Consider the following 17,313-nt stretch of genomic DNA (forward strand, 5'->3'; position numbering starts at 1 on the left):
AGAGGGATGCAGGAATGTTGCGTTCGAACACAACGATAAAGAAAATAACGAAGTAAAAGCAAAAAAAAAACAAAAACAAAAACAAAAAAATAAATAAGGAGGAATGAAATAAGAAAAATTTAAAGAGAAGAAAAATTTCGTGTTTTGAAAAATGGAAATATCTGACATTATGAATGCGCACGTTATAGGCGCAAATGTTTCCCGAGTGATTGGTCGTGTATGGAAACAAACAGGACGGCCTTCTATTTTCCCTAGCTCCGGTGTTGTGAAATATCACGTTTCACAAAACGATACACACAACATGCAGCTCATTTGGAAGCTTCAAATCTTCTTTTTCTTTTCGCTAATGACATTCCGTTGATGAGGTTCTCCCCTTTTTTTTTTTTTTTTTTTTTTCTCTTCTTCTTCTTTGTGTTTGAACGGAGGCAAACAAAGACGGCTTCTTCTTAGCGGCGTTATGAATGATTGTATCCCAATGTGAAAGCCATGAGGAGGGGAGAAAAAGAGAATCAACAGCCGCTGATGGAGTCGCATTACGAGCCGAAACTTTAACGATGTCATTTTACCCCCCTCTTTTCATTCTCATCCTCGTTACGTGCGCAACCGAGCTGATTAGCGCTCTCTCTCTCTCTCTCTTTTAAAGCTTATGGAAGACAAAGTGAAGTGATGCCGAACAAACAAGCATTTTCACAGGCGAAGGGAGCCCAACCCCCCCGACCGCGTGTCATTCACCCTACGCTTAATTGGCCAATGTGTTTGTTTTCTAACAAGAAACCTCGGCAACTCCCTTCTATTTCCATTTTTGGAGTCGAAGCGAAGCAAAAAGGAAGAATAGATTTGACGTTCATAAGAGTTAAAGCGTGTTAGGTTCTTTTTTTTTTTGTTTTTTTTTTTGTTTTTTTTGTATACATATTTTTTTTTTTTTTTCTCTGATGTTTAAAACTTGTTTTCCTCTTTGTGACAGCTGCTGTGTTAGGGCTAGCAAAGAGTCCCGTCGCGGCGGCGGTCCCAATCGGCGGGGTTCAAGATAATGTAAACAAACCTCTAGTGGTTGCGTAAATAAATCAATGGCCCAAGGTCCCTTGCTGTTTTATTGAGATCAGCAAAAAAAAAAGAGATACTGAAAAAACTCATTTTTTAAAGAAAATGTTATCATTGAATTTGTCGTTCAAACATGCAATCAAAATAACAGTGGAATGACCTCGTTCTTTTTCTTCTTCTTTTACAGCATCTGTGTCCATCCAGGCAAAGTCCAAATTCCGCCCGCTATCGTCACCTAGTTGAAAATTTCTCCGCTAGATAGCAGTGCGTGATGATAAGCAAAAGAGCAGACGAACGCTCGGCGATCGCGATTCGCAGGTAAGCCCGTTACGTAAATCTGCCTATTTATTCCCCTCCTTTTCTTGTCTGCTTTGACATTTAAATTCTCGGGGTAAAGTGAATATAGGGACATCATTTTCCTGTTAAAATACTCCCAGATTAAGTCACTATTCGTGAATAGTTTCAAAGCTGCCCACGCTGCGAGTGGTTATGCTCAGACATTTAGGCAAGCCTAACGTAGACATCGTAGGAAAGAATAGCTGGGGGCTTCATTACTCCCGGCGCTGTTTGTTGAACAGGTCAATGTCTTCCAAGTGCACTGCTGGCATCATCATCATCGGGGATGAAATCACAAAAGGGAAAGTGGCTGACACCAATTCTCATTACGTGGCCCAGAAGCTCTATTCACTGGGGGTAGATGTACGCAAGATATCTGTCATTCCTGATGAAGTGGATGTCATTTCTGAGGAAGTGGCCCTCTTTTCCAAAAAGTTCACTCATGTTGTGACTGCTGGGGGAATCGGTCCAACTCATGATGACATCACCTACCAAGCCATTGCCCGTGGTCTCCAACAGAGGTTGATCCTGTTGCCTGATCTTGTGGCGCTCATCAAATCTCATTTCAAGATAACTGTCGCAGATTATGATCCTCTGAATCCTCCCACATTTCCTTGGGATGTGGAAACAAACAGTTTTGATCCGGCACTGAAGATGGCTCTGGTTCCGGCCACTAGTCGCTTGCATCACGCCAACGGTATCTCTGTTTTCCCCATGGTCCAGGTGAACAACGTGTACATCATGCCGGGCATCCCGCAATACATGAAACGGTGTTGCAGGCATTTGGAAATTCTAGCCCGAAATCCCGATTTCGCCTTTCTATCTAAAGAAATCTACGTCCAGGCGGATGAAGTGCATTTGGCGCCCATTTTAAACGCAGCCGTCAAGCAATTTGGAGCTCATGTTTCGTTCGGTTCCTACCCTGTCATAGGTCACAGTTACTACCGCACCAAATTGACGATGGAATCCACCGATCAGACCTGGCTAGACGCTGCCTATCAGTACCTGTCGTCCGAGCTTCCAGCCGATAGTATCGTTTCCTACGACCCCACGGCCATCGAGCGAGCAGCGGAAGCCATTCAAGATATCATCGGTGGCAAGGGAGCCCATCATCGCGAGCTCCAGGTCCCCGTATCCAACGCCTATCAGGTGACGACAATTTCTCTTCTTTTTTTTTTTTTTTTATTTCTTCCCCCTCTGCTGCCTTTGTTGTCCGGCTTACCCTCCTTTTTCGTCCGTTTGCTTTCTATCTCTTCACAAACAGATTTTCACTTTTTGTTGGCTGAAATGCTTCGTTGATAAGATGCAACGTCAATTCTCAGAGCGATCATTTGCAAAGCGGGGACTATTCTGACGCAGGCGCGTGCTCGTGTCATCAACCGGATGTTCTGAAACACGAGGTTGTCCCGGCAATCCGTTCCCCCTCCCCCCAATTTTTATTTTGTTCGTCGCCTGATTTCTTTTTTTTTTTTTTTTCCGCTTTTAAAATGAGTGCCCTCTAACACCATGGCCGCTCGATAAGAATATGGCCTTTAAAGGACGAGCGAAAAGCTCGTTGTCCTGTTTAACATTTCTGCGTTTGTATGTTTCGCATTAGGTCAAAAGTCCCTCCCTTTATCCGCACGAAGAAAAGGAGGAACCCCCTCCCTTTTTTTTTTTTTTTTTTTTTGGTCTAATCGATAGACGACGGTTGAAGACCGCTGTCTCTATACTAGCATTTATCAAAGTAAACTTTTCTCGTCCTTTCCACCATTTGTTAATTGGTCACTTCAAGAAAAAAGTTTCGGGGCTCATTAGTTCACCTCACAGGCGACTGAAACTTTCAACTTTCGTGAATACGTTTTGACCGTGTCAAATTCTAATTTTGTTTTTTTTTTTTTTTTTTGGTTGTCAGGCGATTGAAGAATGTCTTTCGCGTTACGAGCCGTCGGAGGTGTGCGTTTCGTTCAACGGCGGCAAGGACTGCAGCGCCCTGCTTCACCTGATTCACGCGGCCTGGACTAAACGAAACAAAGGATCGACAAGCGTTGGGTTGAGGTTACGAGCGCTCTACATCCGCGGACAGGATCCATTCCCCGAGATGGAACAGTTTATCGAAGACACGCGACAAAGGCACGTAGGGGGACTTTCTTCGTACTTATAATACCATCAACCTTGTCTCCTCCATCAGGATATCCTGGCCGTTTCTCTTTTCTACTCGCGTTTGGTTCGTCGCGCAACTCATTCGGGTTCACTCTATTCTATATCCCTACGTCCTGTCAGTCTCTTACTCTAATTGATCCAATCCACTTCGAAAAGAGGCTCCCTTGCCCTCGTCCCTTTTTTTTTTTTTTTTTTTAGGGGGGGGGGGGCTACAATAGCTACTACAACTGCTGCGTTTCAATTATCGATCCGATTTTGCTTGTGTCTTCTCAATCGATCCGCGCATGAAAACGCTCCCTCCATTTCCTTTTTCCTTCGCTATAAAAGGAATTTCAATTAAATTTTCTTATTTTTCATGGGGAGGTGAGTGGGTGTTAACCATATTTTTCACGAAAGTTTTTATATTTATTTAAATTTAATTTAATTATCGATTTTTTCCTTTTTTTTTTTTCTAGATATGATTTGGAGTTGTGGACGGTTCCGGGACCCGTCCGTCCTGGATTGAAGATGGCCCTGGAAGAACATCCCGAAATCAAAGCGATACTAATGGGGACACGACGTAGCGATCCTCACGCAGCCAATCTCCAGGCCTTTCAGGTGCTTACATCCCTCCATCTTTTTTTTTTTTCTATTTTTTTTTTTTTTCTTTTATTTTATGATTTTGGCTAGACTTTGTTTCCAATCTTGAAATGCCATGGAAATAGTTTTGTGTGTGCCGGGAATTTATCACGCCGTTATGAAACGGAAGCGCTCGTAAAGTTTTGACGGGACTCGTGGATCCCGGTTGAAATCAACCTGCAACTCGCAGGTCTTGAACCGGCCGGATCTCTTGGAAGATTGCCGACAACAGTACGATCATACATAAATAGCGCAAAAGGAAAGAGAACGGCTGAAGGGGAGGGCGGGGAGGGGGAGGGAATTCCATGCGAATTTTCGCCTACCTTTTGATTGATAGATTTTTAATGGCATCCTGTTAAAAGCTCTTTCATCACAAACGTAGGGCTTAAATCTCTTTTCTTTTTCGTCTTTGAGTCATTCCTCATTCCTGGCCATGCGTCTTGAGACCCGCCTCAAGGCGCACTCCGTAAGCGCTCACGCTCCATAATCTTTATTGCTTTCTTGATCCGTATTATTGTTCCATTCCAACCTTGCCGATTGCTATTGTTTTCTCATTTTGGTTTTGTTTCTTTGTTTGTTTTTGTTTTGTTTTGTTTTTCCTTTCGCCCCATATCTATAGATGACGGACGACGGCTGGCCAAGCGTGATGAGAGTCAGCCCCATACTGGACTGGTCGTATCAACAAGTCTGGCTCTGCCTCCGCCAGCTCAGCCTTCCTTACTGCAACCTCTACGATAGAGGGTAAGTTATCAACCACTTCTTTATTTATTTTTTTCTTCTTCTTCTTCTTCTTTTTTTCCTCTTCTTTGTTGGTCTGTCAGTGCGCCGTGACGCTCTCACTTGCTGTACATAATGTACAGACAACGGTCTCTACCCCATGGGGCACTATGGGGTACTCTAGGAATGATGATCAATGGCCACCGAAGCCCATCTATAAAGAGAGAGATAAAGAAATGAGGTTTTTTTTGTGTGTGTGTGTGTGTGTGTGTGTGTGTGCGTGGGTCTTCCATTGCGAGAAAATGCAAAGCATTTCTGGGGATCAGCCCTTAGTCTTTTATTTCGTGACTTTTTATTTTATTTTTATTGTTTGCCGATTCAATTTTTGGACTTCCCGCGCCTTCGCGTTTTTCTTTTTTTTTTTTATCTTGTGAAAAAAAAAGAAAAAAAGAAAGAAATCCGACGGATTTTTGAATGATGGTGGGGGGGGGGAGGCCCAGTTCCAATGCGTCGCGGTTGAACAAGGAGCACTGAAGCTTTTGATTGCTCTTGTTCCTCCCTCCCGTGTTTCCTCCCGCCTCTTTCTTTTCCTTACCATTTCCGTTCTATCCATTTTTTCTTTTTTTCGTGTTTGACCTCCTCCGTCTTTCTTTCCGACCGCACCCGTTCGCCACTACCGCCTTTTCTGTCCGTCCGCGTCGGCTCGATAATAAAAAAAAAAGGAGAGAAGGGAAAAAAAGAAAAAAAAAAAAAAAAAAAAAGGAAAGCTTTCCGTCCTCCTCGATACAACATTGGATGATGGCGGGGAGGGATGGTGTATGCGCGCGTGTATCGTACGTATGTGGGCGGGGAGGGAGTCACGTTTGCGATCGTCTACCTCGTCAAGAGAGGAGGCAACCAACTGGGGGTCTGACGTGAAACGATAGAGAGGAGAGAAAGAGAGAGTCGAAGGGGTCCCGTTTCAGGAGTGTCACACCACCAGGCAGTCAGTCAGTCAGCCGCTACGAGCTGGATCGGATGGTGTCTGTCCGCCTGTCTGATCCCCCCTTCCCTTCTTACCCTGCATCTTGCATTTGTTTTTGTTTGTGTTTGTGTTTGTTTTCTTTTTTTTTTTTTTTTATTTCCTTATTTTCTTTGCCTTTCGATTCCTGTGCTGACCATCTGTTACATTTCATGTTTTCTTTGACATTTTCCCTTCATTCTTTTGTTGTTTCCTTATTGCCAATTCTTGGCTCGGTGGGCAGGACGGGCGCAGGGCCGTCTAAATCAACATAGATTGTCGCGACTCATTTCCGGTTTGTCGTATTTGAATGCGGGACTTTGACAAAGAGACGGGACAGTTCGAAAAAAGTGTTTGACCCCCACCGTCTTTTCACAGCGCCCCAACCCAAAGCGGAAGTGTAGGAAGGGGAGGATCGGACAAAAAGTCCGGCGTGTGTGCCCCAGCGTTTTGAACGGCCAACCGCCTCGCGTTTTTTTTTTTTTTTTTTTTTTTTTTTTTCTTTTCTTTACTTTTCGATTGTGCTGTGTCTGAATGAGTGACGGAGCCAGTGGTGGGTTGATGAGAGACGGCCGTCAGGGCATTGGCGGCGGAGGCGGAGGAGGACGGACTCGATGAAGTGCGGATCGGCTGTGCAGCGCTACCTGGCCGTGCACGAGGTGGGCTGCTGTAGCTTGCTGGCCGGGACCAGCTTCGTCGTCTTCATGACGCTCCTGCCGCTGGTCATCGACCCGAGCGTCTTGACGTTCGTCCTGGACTTGGAGCCGGCCGCCTGCCTTACCGTCCACAGCGCCGCGCTCAACGGCACGTCCAACTGCACGTGGACGTCGTGCCAGCAAGGCTGCACCGTCGACATCTACAAGTGCTGGCACGTCAACGTCTCGTACCTCCTAGCCGATCCGGCGCTGGCCGCCGAAAGGCTCGACCGCCAGCTCCTTGCCTCGCCTTACCCGCCGCCGCCGCAGCAGCCTGCCCGCCTTTACCCCAACGTGGTCGGATGCGGTTACCCGCCCGACGTCGACTGCGACCAATTCTTCCGCGACTACGCCCAGACGGGCGCTTTCGAGCGCACTTTCCCTTGCTACGTCTCGATGACGGACCCGAGCGTCGCCGTCATTCACGTCGACCGCTTTCAGGCCGCCTGTCACCTGGCCATCGGGCTCGCTCCGCTCTTCCTCTGCCTCGTGCTCAGCGTCTACGTGTCGCTGCGCTTGCGGTGCCAGCGACGCAATCAGTTGACGGCCCGCGCCGCCGGCTTAGTGTCGGCCGCCCGTCTGGCCGAGGAGCAAGCCCGTCGCATCGTCGAATCGAAGCGCAGACTGGAGAGCCGCAAACAATCGTGGCTCAATTCCTTCCGGCAGGATCGCATTACGTCGTCGACGTCGGTGGCTTACTCGCCGTCGTCGCCGCCGCCGCCGCCGCCGCCTAATCGCTTCGTTTCCGGATTTCCAGCCGTCCCTTATCCGGCAATTAGCGACGATCGCGGACCGCTGGCCGTGGCTCACGAGCCGGCGCTCGCCTCCGTCAAAGGCAAACAATGTCGTCAACAGCATCTTGATTTCGAACGGCGAGAGCAATTACACGGACGCGAGAAATCCATCGACGATGGATGTCCTTTGGCCGGCCAACCGTCGTCGTTTGCCTGCCCGTCATCGCCGCCACCGATGTCGCAGACGGGCACCGATTCGGCCGTTATTGCCTGCATTAGCGCCGCCCTGCTGCAGCAGCATCACTACTCGCCATTACCAGTTGATAGTCCCGAAACGTGACCGCCCCTCCCCAATAGTTCTCCCTCACTCCCGCCTCGAATGGCCCGCTCGCAAAACACAAACAAAAATAAGGAGAAGCGAAAAAAAAAAAAAAAAAAAAAAAAAAAAGGAAATGATGTTGGCGGTGTGGGGTATTAACTTTAAACGCACCAAACATCCACGATCCGGCCGTTTTCATGACTTTTTTTTTTGTGTGTGTGTGTGTGTGTGTTTGAGTCTGTTTTGTTCGGAATCGTTAGCCAAAAAGGGAAAAAGAAACAGCTGTCGTGTGGGGACTTTATTACTACTTACTAAGGTTGACTAGCAATTGTGTTTTTGTGTCCGTCCCGGACAGACATTTTCTATGCCCGTACTAGGGGCAACAACAGAAAACTAACTTTCAATGCCCAAACATACATACACACACACACACACACACACACACACACACACACACACACACACACACACACACACACACACACACACAACGGTCACACACACATTGGGTTAAGCGTTTTCTCGTGTGCGTTCGTGCGTGCGTTCACCCTTCGTGAAACAGTTGGGGTCGCAGAGACTACAGTTTTTTGGAACATCCAACAACAAATCAATTTTTTTTTTTTTGTATTGTTTTGTTTGATTGGGGAAATCAAAGGGTGAAGGGGGGGGGGGGACACACACATGCCAAACAAATGGCGTGTTTTTCTTTGGGAATGTTATTGTAAGATGTCATTGTTTTTTTTGGGGGGGGGGTGGCAGCACGTTCGTTTGTTTTGTTTTCGGGAGAGGTTCAAAGGATTATCATAAAAAGGTCTCGCTGTATTTTTTTATCGCTATTTGGAAACGATCATGTTGTTTGAAATTTTATTTCAATTTTTTTTTTTTTTAAGTTTGATTTTCAATTGATTGGAATCCCATCATTTTTTTTTGTCCTCTTTCATCTTATTTTTGATATATATTTGATAAACATATGGGAGCTATCGTGATTATATTCAAATATATAGCTTGTGAGAATGCTTCGAAAACCAAAAATGAACGAAAATTGAAAAAAAAAACAAAAAAAAAAACAAAAAAAAAACTTGGTTCTTGTTAAAAAGGAAAACATCGAATTTTCGTTGGAATTCAATTATTGATCAAGATTTAGCGCCGCCGTGTGAGGACTGCGCGATGGATATAAAGTTCCCGCTAGAGATGGCGGAAATATTTAAAAGAAAGCGGGAGTTGGTGTGTCTATTAGTGATCAAGAGAACTTTCGTACAACATTCGCTGCCGATAGCGCTAGAGTCAACTCTAAAAAGAAACAAAAAAAAAAAGAGAAACTCGGATCGATTTCATCCAGTCGTTTCCCTTCTCACACACAATTTCTATGAATCTTCGTATTCTCCCCCGCCCCCCCCCCCCCCATTTTTTTTTTTTTTTTTTTTTTTGTTTCGCCCCTTATTTCTTCTACCGGGAAACCTTTTCGTGCATTGGCCAAGTCGACGTGGCTCTTGCGTGTGGGAAAAATAAAAAAAAAAAAGGAATGTGTGTGTGTGTCGACGCTTGAAGTAGAGCGAACGGAAGTAGCTATAGAGGAAAAAGGGGAAGAGACTCTTCTTTTTATCCGGTCGTCCGTTCATGCGTGTTCACTTCTTTTTTTTTTTTTTTTTGAGAGAGAGAGAGAGAAAGAGAAAAAGGCCGTCCCGCTTTTTATTTTCTTTAAATACATAAATAAATAAATAAATATCTATTTATTTTTTTTTTTTTTTTCTTGCTCAGATAGTTGGTTATACTCGTTACTGACGTCCTGATCGGATTGTAACCTACCAAAGGAGTCTCCTCCTTCTTCTTCTTTTTTTTTTGCCTTATTTATTCTACAATTTGACAACGGCTGCGAAAATTTTTTTTTGAAGCGTTTGAAACCATCACGAAACTCTTTTATTTCTGTGATCGCTTGAACGTAGCCAAAGATAATATGCGTCTATGTTTATGTGTGAGAAAGGAAGTAAGAAAGAAAGAAAGAAAGAAAGAGGAGATAAGGATCTTATTCGCCATGTCGCCAAAAGACAAATAGATCATGTCTACACTCGAACGAGGAGAAAAAGTCTTGGCTGTTTATCGAGTCGGAACGTGGCCGCGTGAGAAAGTCAAAGCGGCAAGGATCTTTGACAGTCTCAACTTCTTTTCGCATCGGAAAAGAACGGGGATTTCTTTCTTCTTCTTTGTTTTTTTTTGTTTTCACGTCTTTTTCCTCCTCCCTCTCACATCGACTGTTGGAGACGAGATAACGAGATGAGACAGCTGAAGAAGAAAAAAGAAAGAGGGGGGGTGGAGGTAGAGAAAAAAGGCAAGCGGGGGAGCCGTTGGCAACAGGTCCAATGGCCCGTGTGTGTCAAGTCACGATCACGCGCTCGATTGATCGCGTTAGCAACTATCACGATGATGGCAGGCCGTGTGTGTGTGTGTGTGTGTGTGTGGCCGTGTCTGGCGGTAGATCCTAATAATAAAAGACTGATCTGTCCGACAGCTGAGCGCAGGGAAACTTGATGCACTCCTCCCTTGAATGTGTCACTTTGCTTTATAATTTAATCCGTCATCATCTTTCAGGATTAGTTTTCTTTCTTTCTTTTTTTTTTCATTTATTTTCGCATCCGAAAGCCTTCACGCTGTCAGCAGTCGTGTGTGTGTGTTAACAGATCCTTGATTTCATTCACTTTATCGCCCGTCAAGACGAAAGCGGGCCCCCCCCCCCCCTCCCCAAAAAAAAATCTTGGATGATTATCTGCCAGTGGAAAATTGGGCCAGCAGTCGAAAAAAAAAAAAAAAGAAATGTGTTCCAGTAGACACACACAACGGTTTGATATCATTTGGCCGTCCAGTTTGTGAGGGGAAGATGATGATGGCCATCTTAGTGAGTCTCTTCGTTGTGCTGGTTGGCGGGGCCACGATTTATAGCCGCACGATTTATGTTGCACAGTGCACGGAAAGGGCACCCAAGAGTCGCATTGCTTTCTTTCCTCTTTTCCTCACTCTCTTTGCCTGCCGGCGCTGAATGGTGTTTGCGTATCTGTACGCGTCCAACAACGTCCGGCGCGGCGGATTGCGACGGTAATGAAACGAAAGCAACAGAACAAAAAAAAAAAAATAAATAAATAAATAAATAAAGTCAAACGAAAGGGAAGGAAATGAAAACGAGCTGACGCAAAGACGGATTCCATGTCCAGCTGTTCTCTAACCTTATGGCTCTCAAGCTGCATCAGATTTTCTTCTTCTTTTTTTTTTTTTTTTTGACTGCATGACCGAACGACAGGGTCGTTTGTAAAAATAAAAAAAAAAAAATTGGACACGCGCAGATTTCCCCTTTTATTTTATTTTTTTTTTTTTTTGCGCAATCCGGCCAACATTTATCTCGCTGTGTACGTAGTCTCCTTTTTCAATGTGATCTCGTTGGATTGGCCCAGTTGCGGGCGGGGGTCCAACGTTGTCACATCACAACAAACATTGCCTTTTATGTTTATTTCGCCCCCCCCCCCCCTTCCCGTTCACGCCACACATTGTGCAAAGAATACACGGCCAGGAAGGAGGATGTTGGACCCTACACTATGTGTACTTCTTTCTGCTGGCAACACAAACTACTTGAAGCAAAAACCTTGTCGTTTGGACGGGAAAAATTCAATTTCGTTTCTTTACAAAAAACGCGCATAATCTGAGTTTTTTTTTTTTTTTTTTTCCTGATTTCATTTGAACTTTTTTTTTTTTTGACGTCACGAGAGGACCGTCGAGTCTTTATGTCAACAGAAGAATAGAAGGAAAGAAAAAAAATGTTATAGGAAATTCGGGCGATTTTCAACCATCGGTGATACTTAAAAAAATGAAGGGAAAAAAAAAAAGAGAACGAGATTTGAAGAGATGTACTACAACATGTTATTCCCTGCTCACATTTTGGATCCTGAAAAATCGAGGTGAACGACTCTGTATATCCAATTCTTTATATATTTTTTTTTCTTTTGCCTTTATATCTGATTTATTTTTCTTTCCTTTCCGTTCACCAAGGAAAAGATAGGTTCAGTTTTGATGACGAGAGATGCGAAGGATATTACAACACAAGTATATAGTACTAATAAAAAAAAAAAAAAGAGGAAATCGGAGTGGAAAAACGGCAGATTGGATCATGTCAGTTGTTCGTGAAGAAAAAAAAAAAAAGAAAACGCCCGTCCTATTTACAAGGCTATATTGGTGAGCTATATTCTTGTCCCGTCTTTTATATTGATTTTTATTCATTCATTTCCCCCTCCCCTCTCGCAGTTTTCTCGTTCACCCTGTAATTCCAAACATTTCTTTTTTCTTCTTCTTTTATGTCTGAAGGTAAACAATAATCCGCGCTACGTCTTCCCTTTAATGGCTCCTCGTCGTTTGGAATCGAAACGAGACACGCACATTTCAATTAACCCGGCCGTGATTTCTTTTATTTCATCCGAGTTTTTGCCATCATCTCGGTAAGTTCCAAATGATAATCAATTCTTCCTTTTTTATGTGTGTTTTTTTTTTTTTTTTTTTGTAACTTTTTCTTTTGGGAGGGGGGGTATTGTTTAATTGCAACCGTCTGCAACAATCGGCAATGGTTATATAAGCGCACAGCGGCAAAGAGGGGTGGGAATGGCGACGACCAAGGGCGTTGTTCGGATCGATATATGTCACCACTACCATCACTGTCGTCTCTCTTCCTCTTTTTTTTTTTTCTCACACAGAAAAGACCTTTTTTTTATATTTTTTTTTCCATTTCCCTCGAAAGTGAGAGAGGAAAAAAAAAAAAAGGATAACAAACTCCGTGGTAGTTAACTAATTTGAGTCTCTTCAATTTTTTTTTTTTCTTGTGAAGGGAGTTGAATTTTTTTTTTTTTCCAGCTTACAAACAGATCGTTATAAAGAAAACAGAAGGGAATATGTTTGTTTTTTTTTCTAAATGGAACACTAACAAAGTTTTGCGCTGCAAAGAAGCTAACACAGGAAGGAACAAGAGTGTGAGTAGATCCGTTAGTCCGTCTTATAGATTTTCTGAGAATCTATTTTTTCGGGGGGAGGGGAGGGGGGGTTGATTTCTGAACATACTTCCAAAATTTCAACGACGAATTTAAAACACTCGGTTCATTAATTAGCGAGCGTTTTCGAAATACTCATTTCTGTGTTGAATGATGGCGTGTCGTAATTGCGTGGCGGACATTGGCCATACAGGGAAAAGGGTAAACGAATGTTAATTCAACGTTAAGTACTTTTCGGGTAAGTGGTGCTTGGTATAAAATCTAGCGAACCACATACTGCCGTCCTAAATTGTACCGTGTTTCTACTGGAACTCGTTTCCTCTTTTTATGCCCGCACGGCCGAACAGACAATAAAACAGCACGGCGTGGGCACGGGAGGGGATGGAACTGCTAACCCGGAAGAAGAGAAAAGAACTCAACAATATGGTCGTTTACTTCTTTTTTTTTTTTTTTCCATGTTCTTCATTTTCGTTGGCCAAGTAGTCGACATTGTCTTTAGCTGAACGTCGCTGGGATAAGCCTTAATTTCCTTTAAAAAAAAAAAAAGAAAACATTTTGTGCTCCGTTTCGCTTTCGTTGGCAACGTCGTCCTACCTTAACGGAATGTTCAACGTTTACAAGGGAATACTACGCATGTATTTATTTATTTTTTTTTTTTTTTCATTCGCCAATCAATAATTGTAACAGATAGACCGCGTATATTTCGTAGACGGAATGCGTCATCGCGGCCCTTTATTGTTTCTTTGCTTTATTGCGAGAAACCGAGCGAATGAATAAGATCGGAAATGAAGGATTTTTGGATTTTCGAAGAAGAAAAGGGGATTGCGTACAATGTGGCCTTGATTGAAAACACCGCGGTTACCTAAAGTCGAGGAATTTTTTAGGTAATAAAGAGCATTCCTCCTTTCATCTGATATTAGCGATACGAAGAAATGCGTTTAAATTTTTGGTTGATTAAAAAAAAAAAAAAGGTAAACGACAAAGTATCTAGATGAAACGCTGTCTGAGGCTTACGGCTGTAGACAGCGGGGGATATAGACGTGTAATTCAGCTGTTGCGCTATTGATCGCCGGGGATATAACGAAAGTAGATGGCTAAAGAAAACAGGGAAAGAAATAAAAGAGAAAGCAAAAAAAAAAAAAAAAAAAAAAAAAAAAAAAGTTGGATTGCAAAGATAAAAGGATACAGAAAAAGAAAGAAAAGAAAAAACGTTAATACGTAGCGCATACACACATATAGAGGCCGTCGTTATAAAGAAACAAGTTCAGTGGGCTCGTAATGTTAAAAAAAAGAAAATGTCCTGTTTTTCAGATGATGATGAGCTATTTTTTTTTTTGTCCTTCATGCCACAGTCCAAAAAGGACGCTTGAATCGTTCCAGCATTTCTGACTAGGAGGGTCCGTTGTCATCATTTCAGCTTAGCGACAGTTGATGAACTGTGCCCAACCTTTATATATGAGACGCTCATTTTTCGTATAAGCTTTTCTTTCTTTTCTTTTTTTTTTTTTTTTTTTTTTTAACCCCCTACCCTCTACATTGTGTGTATAGCTGTCATCTTATTTCATCGTTGTCATTACCGTCAACCGACTCTTTTAGATGTTGTCATCGCTGCGCAAAACGTGGAATTAAAAAAGAAAAATGGGTCCTCCACATTTAATTCGTGCACATAAAAATGCGAAATCAACATAAACTTTCCAACTTCTTTTTTTTTTTTTTTCAGTAAAATTTTCGGGAGAATTCCAATGTTCCTACACCGTATGGCATTGCGCTCCCCCCGGTTACACATTTAGTCGAGACGTGAAATGTTCTCGACATAGTTTACTTTGGTTCCCGGAAGGTCAAAAGAACAAGAGGAAGCAAAACAAAAAATAAATAAAATAAAAGGGGACGCGAATAAGTAGAAGATATAAAACGATGGGGTAGTAGGGGAGGAGAAAGAATAAAAATTGGTAGAAATAAAAAAAAAAAAAAAAAAGAGAGACACACACAGCAGATTTATACTACAAGAGAAATACGAGAATCAATACCAAGCGAGGGCAAAAACGAAAAGCTAAATATGGATAAGAAAGACAAGGGGGACACTCACGATTGCCAGCAAACCTTCTTATCATTATTTACTGATATCATAATGTATGTATTATACATTTTCATCTGGCTTAAAGTTCTATTTTTTTTTTTTTTTTTTCTTCTCGTGCAGGTGTGCCATTTTAAAATCGCGCCTCGTTTCCGCGTGCATTCGACGTTATCAACGACGTTGGCCATGAACATGCGAATTCTAATTGCAAAGGTATTTAATTTCAAATAATAATTAAAAAAAAAGCTCTCACTTGAGACGAGTAGATCGCCTAATATCTACCCAGCGGTAGGATTGACGTGGAGTCACTGCCCCATGTGGTATGCATTTCGTTGTTGTAGACACGGTCTATTGAACGTCTCCGTATGTACGTGTGTATGCAGTTGATTGTAGTGCACCTCGTGTTTGTTGGCTCGCCGAAGAAAAGGAGTTTTGTGTTTATAAAAGAGCTGACTGGCAAAACATCGGTTGCCATGGTGAGCTTCGTTACACAACCCCTAACCATTGTAATAATACGTTCCCACGAAACTTCTCAGGTTCGTCAGAAAGTATTTTGAAAACATCAACAACAACAGCAAAAAAAGCTACAGGATAATATACAACGGGAGCGTGTTATGGAGGCAACGCAAAAACAGGTGGACCTGCATTTTTCGTAAGTAAAAACGTGTCCGGTTTTTTTGTTTGCCTTTTTTTTTTTCTTTTTTTTTTTAAGGAAAAACTTGATCTGCTTTTCCATACATAAAACAGTGTTTATGTGAATTGGATGTTTTACCGACGCCCTTCTTCTTTTTTTTTATAGGCTCTATGCTAATCCTGGTATATGTGCAGATGTTAGAGGGTGTTTAAGTATATGACGTACACAACAAACAAAAGTGTGTAGATGCAGGAATGCCTAGGAAAGATATACATACTTTATGACATTATTGAGCCGCGAGGACCTGGGTGGAGTACTGGTGGGCTAGTCGATGAGAGAAGAGTAAAAAAAAAAATAATAATAATAAAGGTAAGTTGAACACGAAATAACAGCACGCATTAATTTATGAATAACAAGAAACTCCAGTTGCCCACTAATCTCTTTTTGTCTTCTTTCATCATCGGTTGAACGACCATTGGCTGAAATTTTCTCCTATTATTCTTAATTGATGTGCAGTAGACGTGGTTTGAAAAGTTAAGTACGGCCTTGTTTTGTTTTTTTTTGTTTTTTTTGTTTTTTTCTTATATCGCATTTCTATTGTTTTCGCATGACTTGGTTCGGTTGGCAATCAGAGACGGAACTTGTTAGTATCTACCTGATTACTTGGTAATCTCGGTGTCTTATACCTGTGCACGCAGTAGTTGATCAATGACAACTTGATCATCACATGATCTTCTTGGCCGTTCTTCGTGGGGATTTATTCAGAAGATTGTAATCACGTCAATCTATAAAATCCTCTTTTCGATACGTGCAGCGCCGTCTCGCCAGGTTGCTCCCACACATTAGTGAAACGAGTCCAGGAGGACGTGTGTGCGTGTGTACGTGCTTGGCAAAATCGGATCGATGGGGCTGTCGGTGCTCTTCTAGATGGCGGGCTTACGTAATAGCCTGGATGTACTTACTTTTCTCATTACTGTATTTCGATCGGGAAGAAAAGGGCCGGTACTTTTCATCAGCCTTTCGTTACAGATTCCGTTTTCTATATTGTAAAAATCTTGTCGATTTTCTCAATTGTCCTCTTTTTTTTTTTTTTTTTTTTTAGTTCAGCCAGCCAGAAAACAAATCGATTTGATTAATGGTCTGTATTGATTATCGAGTTTGACGATAGTTTGTAATGCATTTGCCATTGCTTAAAAATAGGTAAGCATTGTAACTGGACCTTGTCCTCTGAATATTTTCCATAAATGATATGTAAAATTGACAAAGACTTCCATCCCTCCCTTGTGTGGACCTGCCTGCATGAGAATACATACGAGCAATATGGAAATCATGTAAGATTGGACACCCAGTTTGAACAGTTGGATTTCAGCCCATGATGATGGGTATGTATTTCATAGAAGTGTGTGAGCACACACATGACCCAAGCCGTAAAGAGAAGCAACCATGTTTTCGGACGCCCGTGTTCAATTTCCTGGACGAGGGCACGTGTGTGTACATAGATTCACCCGCTGGTCACACAGGTCTATATGAAACCTCATTGTACGAACAGCAGCGTACGCCCACGCCCTGGGATGGTCACTGCTGCTGAAGGGATGGCGAGAGAAGGAAAACAAAAAAAAAGTTTCTTGATAAAAACCTCTCCCCGTTGCGATTCAATTATCGCTTCCCGGTTTGCCCACTCAGCTGCATGCTTTTCTCGTGTCGAATGGAACAGCAATTTGACATCGACCCGAGTTCGCGAACTGTCATGTGTCACATGCATGAACGGAAAGACAATCAAATGGAAAAAAAGGAACTTTTACCGTGAGTGCCAAAATTTGTCGGGACGGTGCAAACTTGTAAAATGGCATTTTTCAACTAGGAATATATTCAATATTTGCTGTTGTCGAAGTACAGAGAGGAAATAATAGGATTGAAACTATGTTCGCGTTTTTCAGCAAAGTTTGGGCTAACTATTTTGTTCGACGCTTGCAAAAGCAGTTGAT

General features: G+C 42.7%; 2 protein-coding genes and 1 long non-coding RNA gene across 4 annotated transcripts; all 3 read left to right on the top strand.

Annotated features, from left to right (window-relative positions):
• The first annotated feature begins 1,439 nt into the window (after positions 1-1,439).
• LOC130701667 (FAD synthase-like) lies at positions 1,440-6,053 on the top strand. Its single transcript, XM_059497230.1, has 4 exons — positions 1,440-2,526; positions 3,272-3,489; positions 3,975-4,116; positions 4,757-6,053. The coding sequence occupies exons 1-4, from the start codon at positions 1,531-1,533 to the stop codon at positions 4,880-4,882; spliced, it is 1,482 nt and encodes a 493-aa protein (XP_059353213.1). The 5' UTR covers positions 1,440-1,530; the 3' UTR covers positions 4,883-6,053.
• Positions 6,054-6,362: 309 nt separating this feature from the next.
• LOC130698523 (uncharacterized) lies at positions 6,363-8,221 on the top strand. Its single transcript, XM_057521196.2, has one exon. It carries the CDS (start codon positions 6,469-6,471, stop codon positions 7,621-7,623), a length of 1,155 nt encoding a protein of 384 aa, XP_057377179.1. The 5' UTR covers positions 6,363-6,468; the 3' UTR covers positions 7,624-8,221.
• A 3,317-nt stretch (positions 8,222-11,538) lies between these two features.
• On the top strand, positions 11,539-16,638 carry LOC130702399 (uncharacterized). Of its 2 annotated transcripts, XR_009004307.2 has the most exons (6): positions 11,539-11,817; positions 11,947-12,077; positions 14,818-14,907; positions 14,987-15,346; positions 15,494-15,697; positions 15,845-16,638. It is a non-coding gene; the product is annotated as an uncharacterized LOC130702399 (long non-coding RNA). The 2 variants fall into 2 exon arrangements; XR_009004308.2 differs by lacking the exon at positions 15,845-16,638 and having other exon boundaries at positions 14,981-15,346; positions 15,494-15,617.
• The last annotated feature ends 675 nt before the right edge of the window (positions 16,639-17,313 follow it).

Source organism: Daphnia carinata, chromosome 10 (assembly GCF_022539665.2).
Source record: "Daphnia carinata strain CSIRO-1 chromosome 10, CSIRO_AGI_Dcar_HiC_V3, whole genome shotgun sequence".
NCBI classification, from domain to species: Eukaryota; Metazoa; Arthropoda; class Branchiopoda; order Diplostraca; family Daphniidae; genus Daphnia; species Daphnia carinata.

What these genes read in the sequence shown, in the direction of transcription:
- LOC130701667 (XM_059497230.1), top strand. Translation starts at nt 1,531, where the DNA reads ATGCTCAGACATTTAGGCAAGCCTAACGTAGACATCGTAGGAAAGAAT. An exon ending in CCGTATCCAACGCCTATCAG is followed by an intron (nt 2,527 to 3,271) that starts GTGACGACAATT and finishes TTTGGTTGTCAG; the next exon opens with GCGATTGAAGAATGTCTTTC. An exon ending in CCAATCTCCAGGCCTTTCAG is followed by an intron (nt 4,117 to 4,756) that starts GTGCTTACATCC and finishes CCATATCTATAG; the next exon opens with ATGACGGACGACGGCTGGCC.
- LOC130698523 (XM_057521196.2), top strand. Translation starts at nt 6,469, where the DNA reads ATGAAGTGCGGATCGGCTGTGCAGCGCTACCTGGCCGTGCACGAGGTG.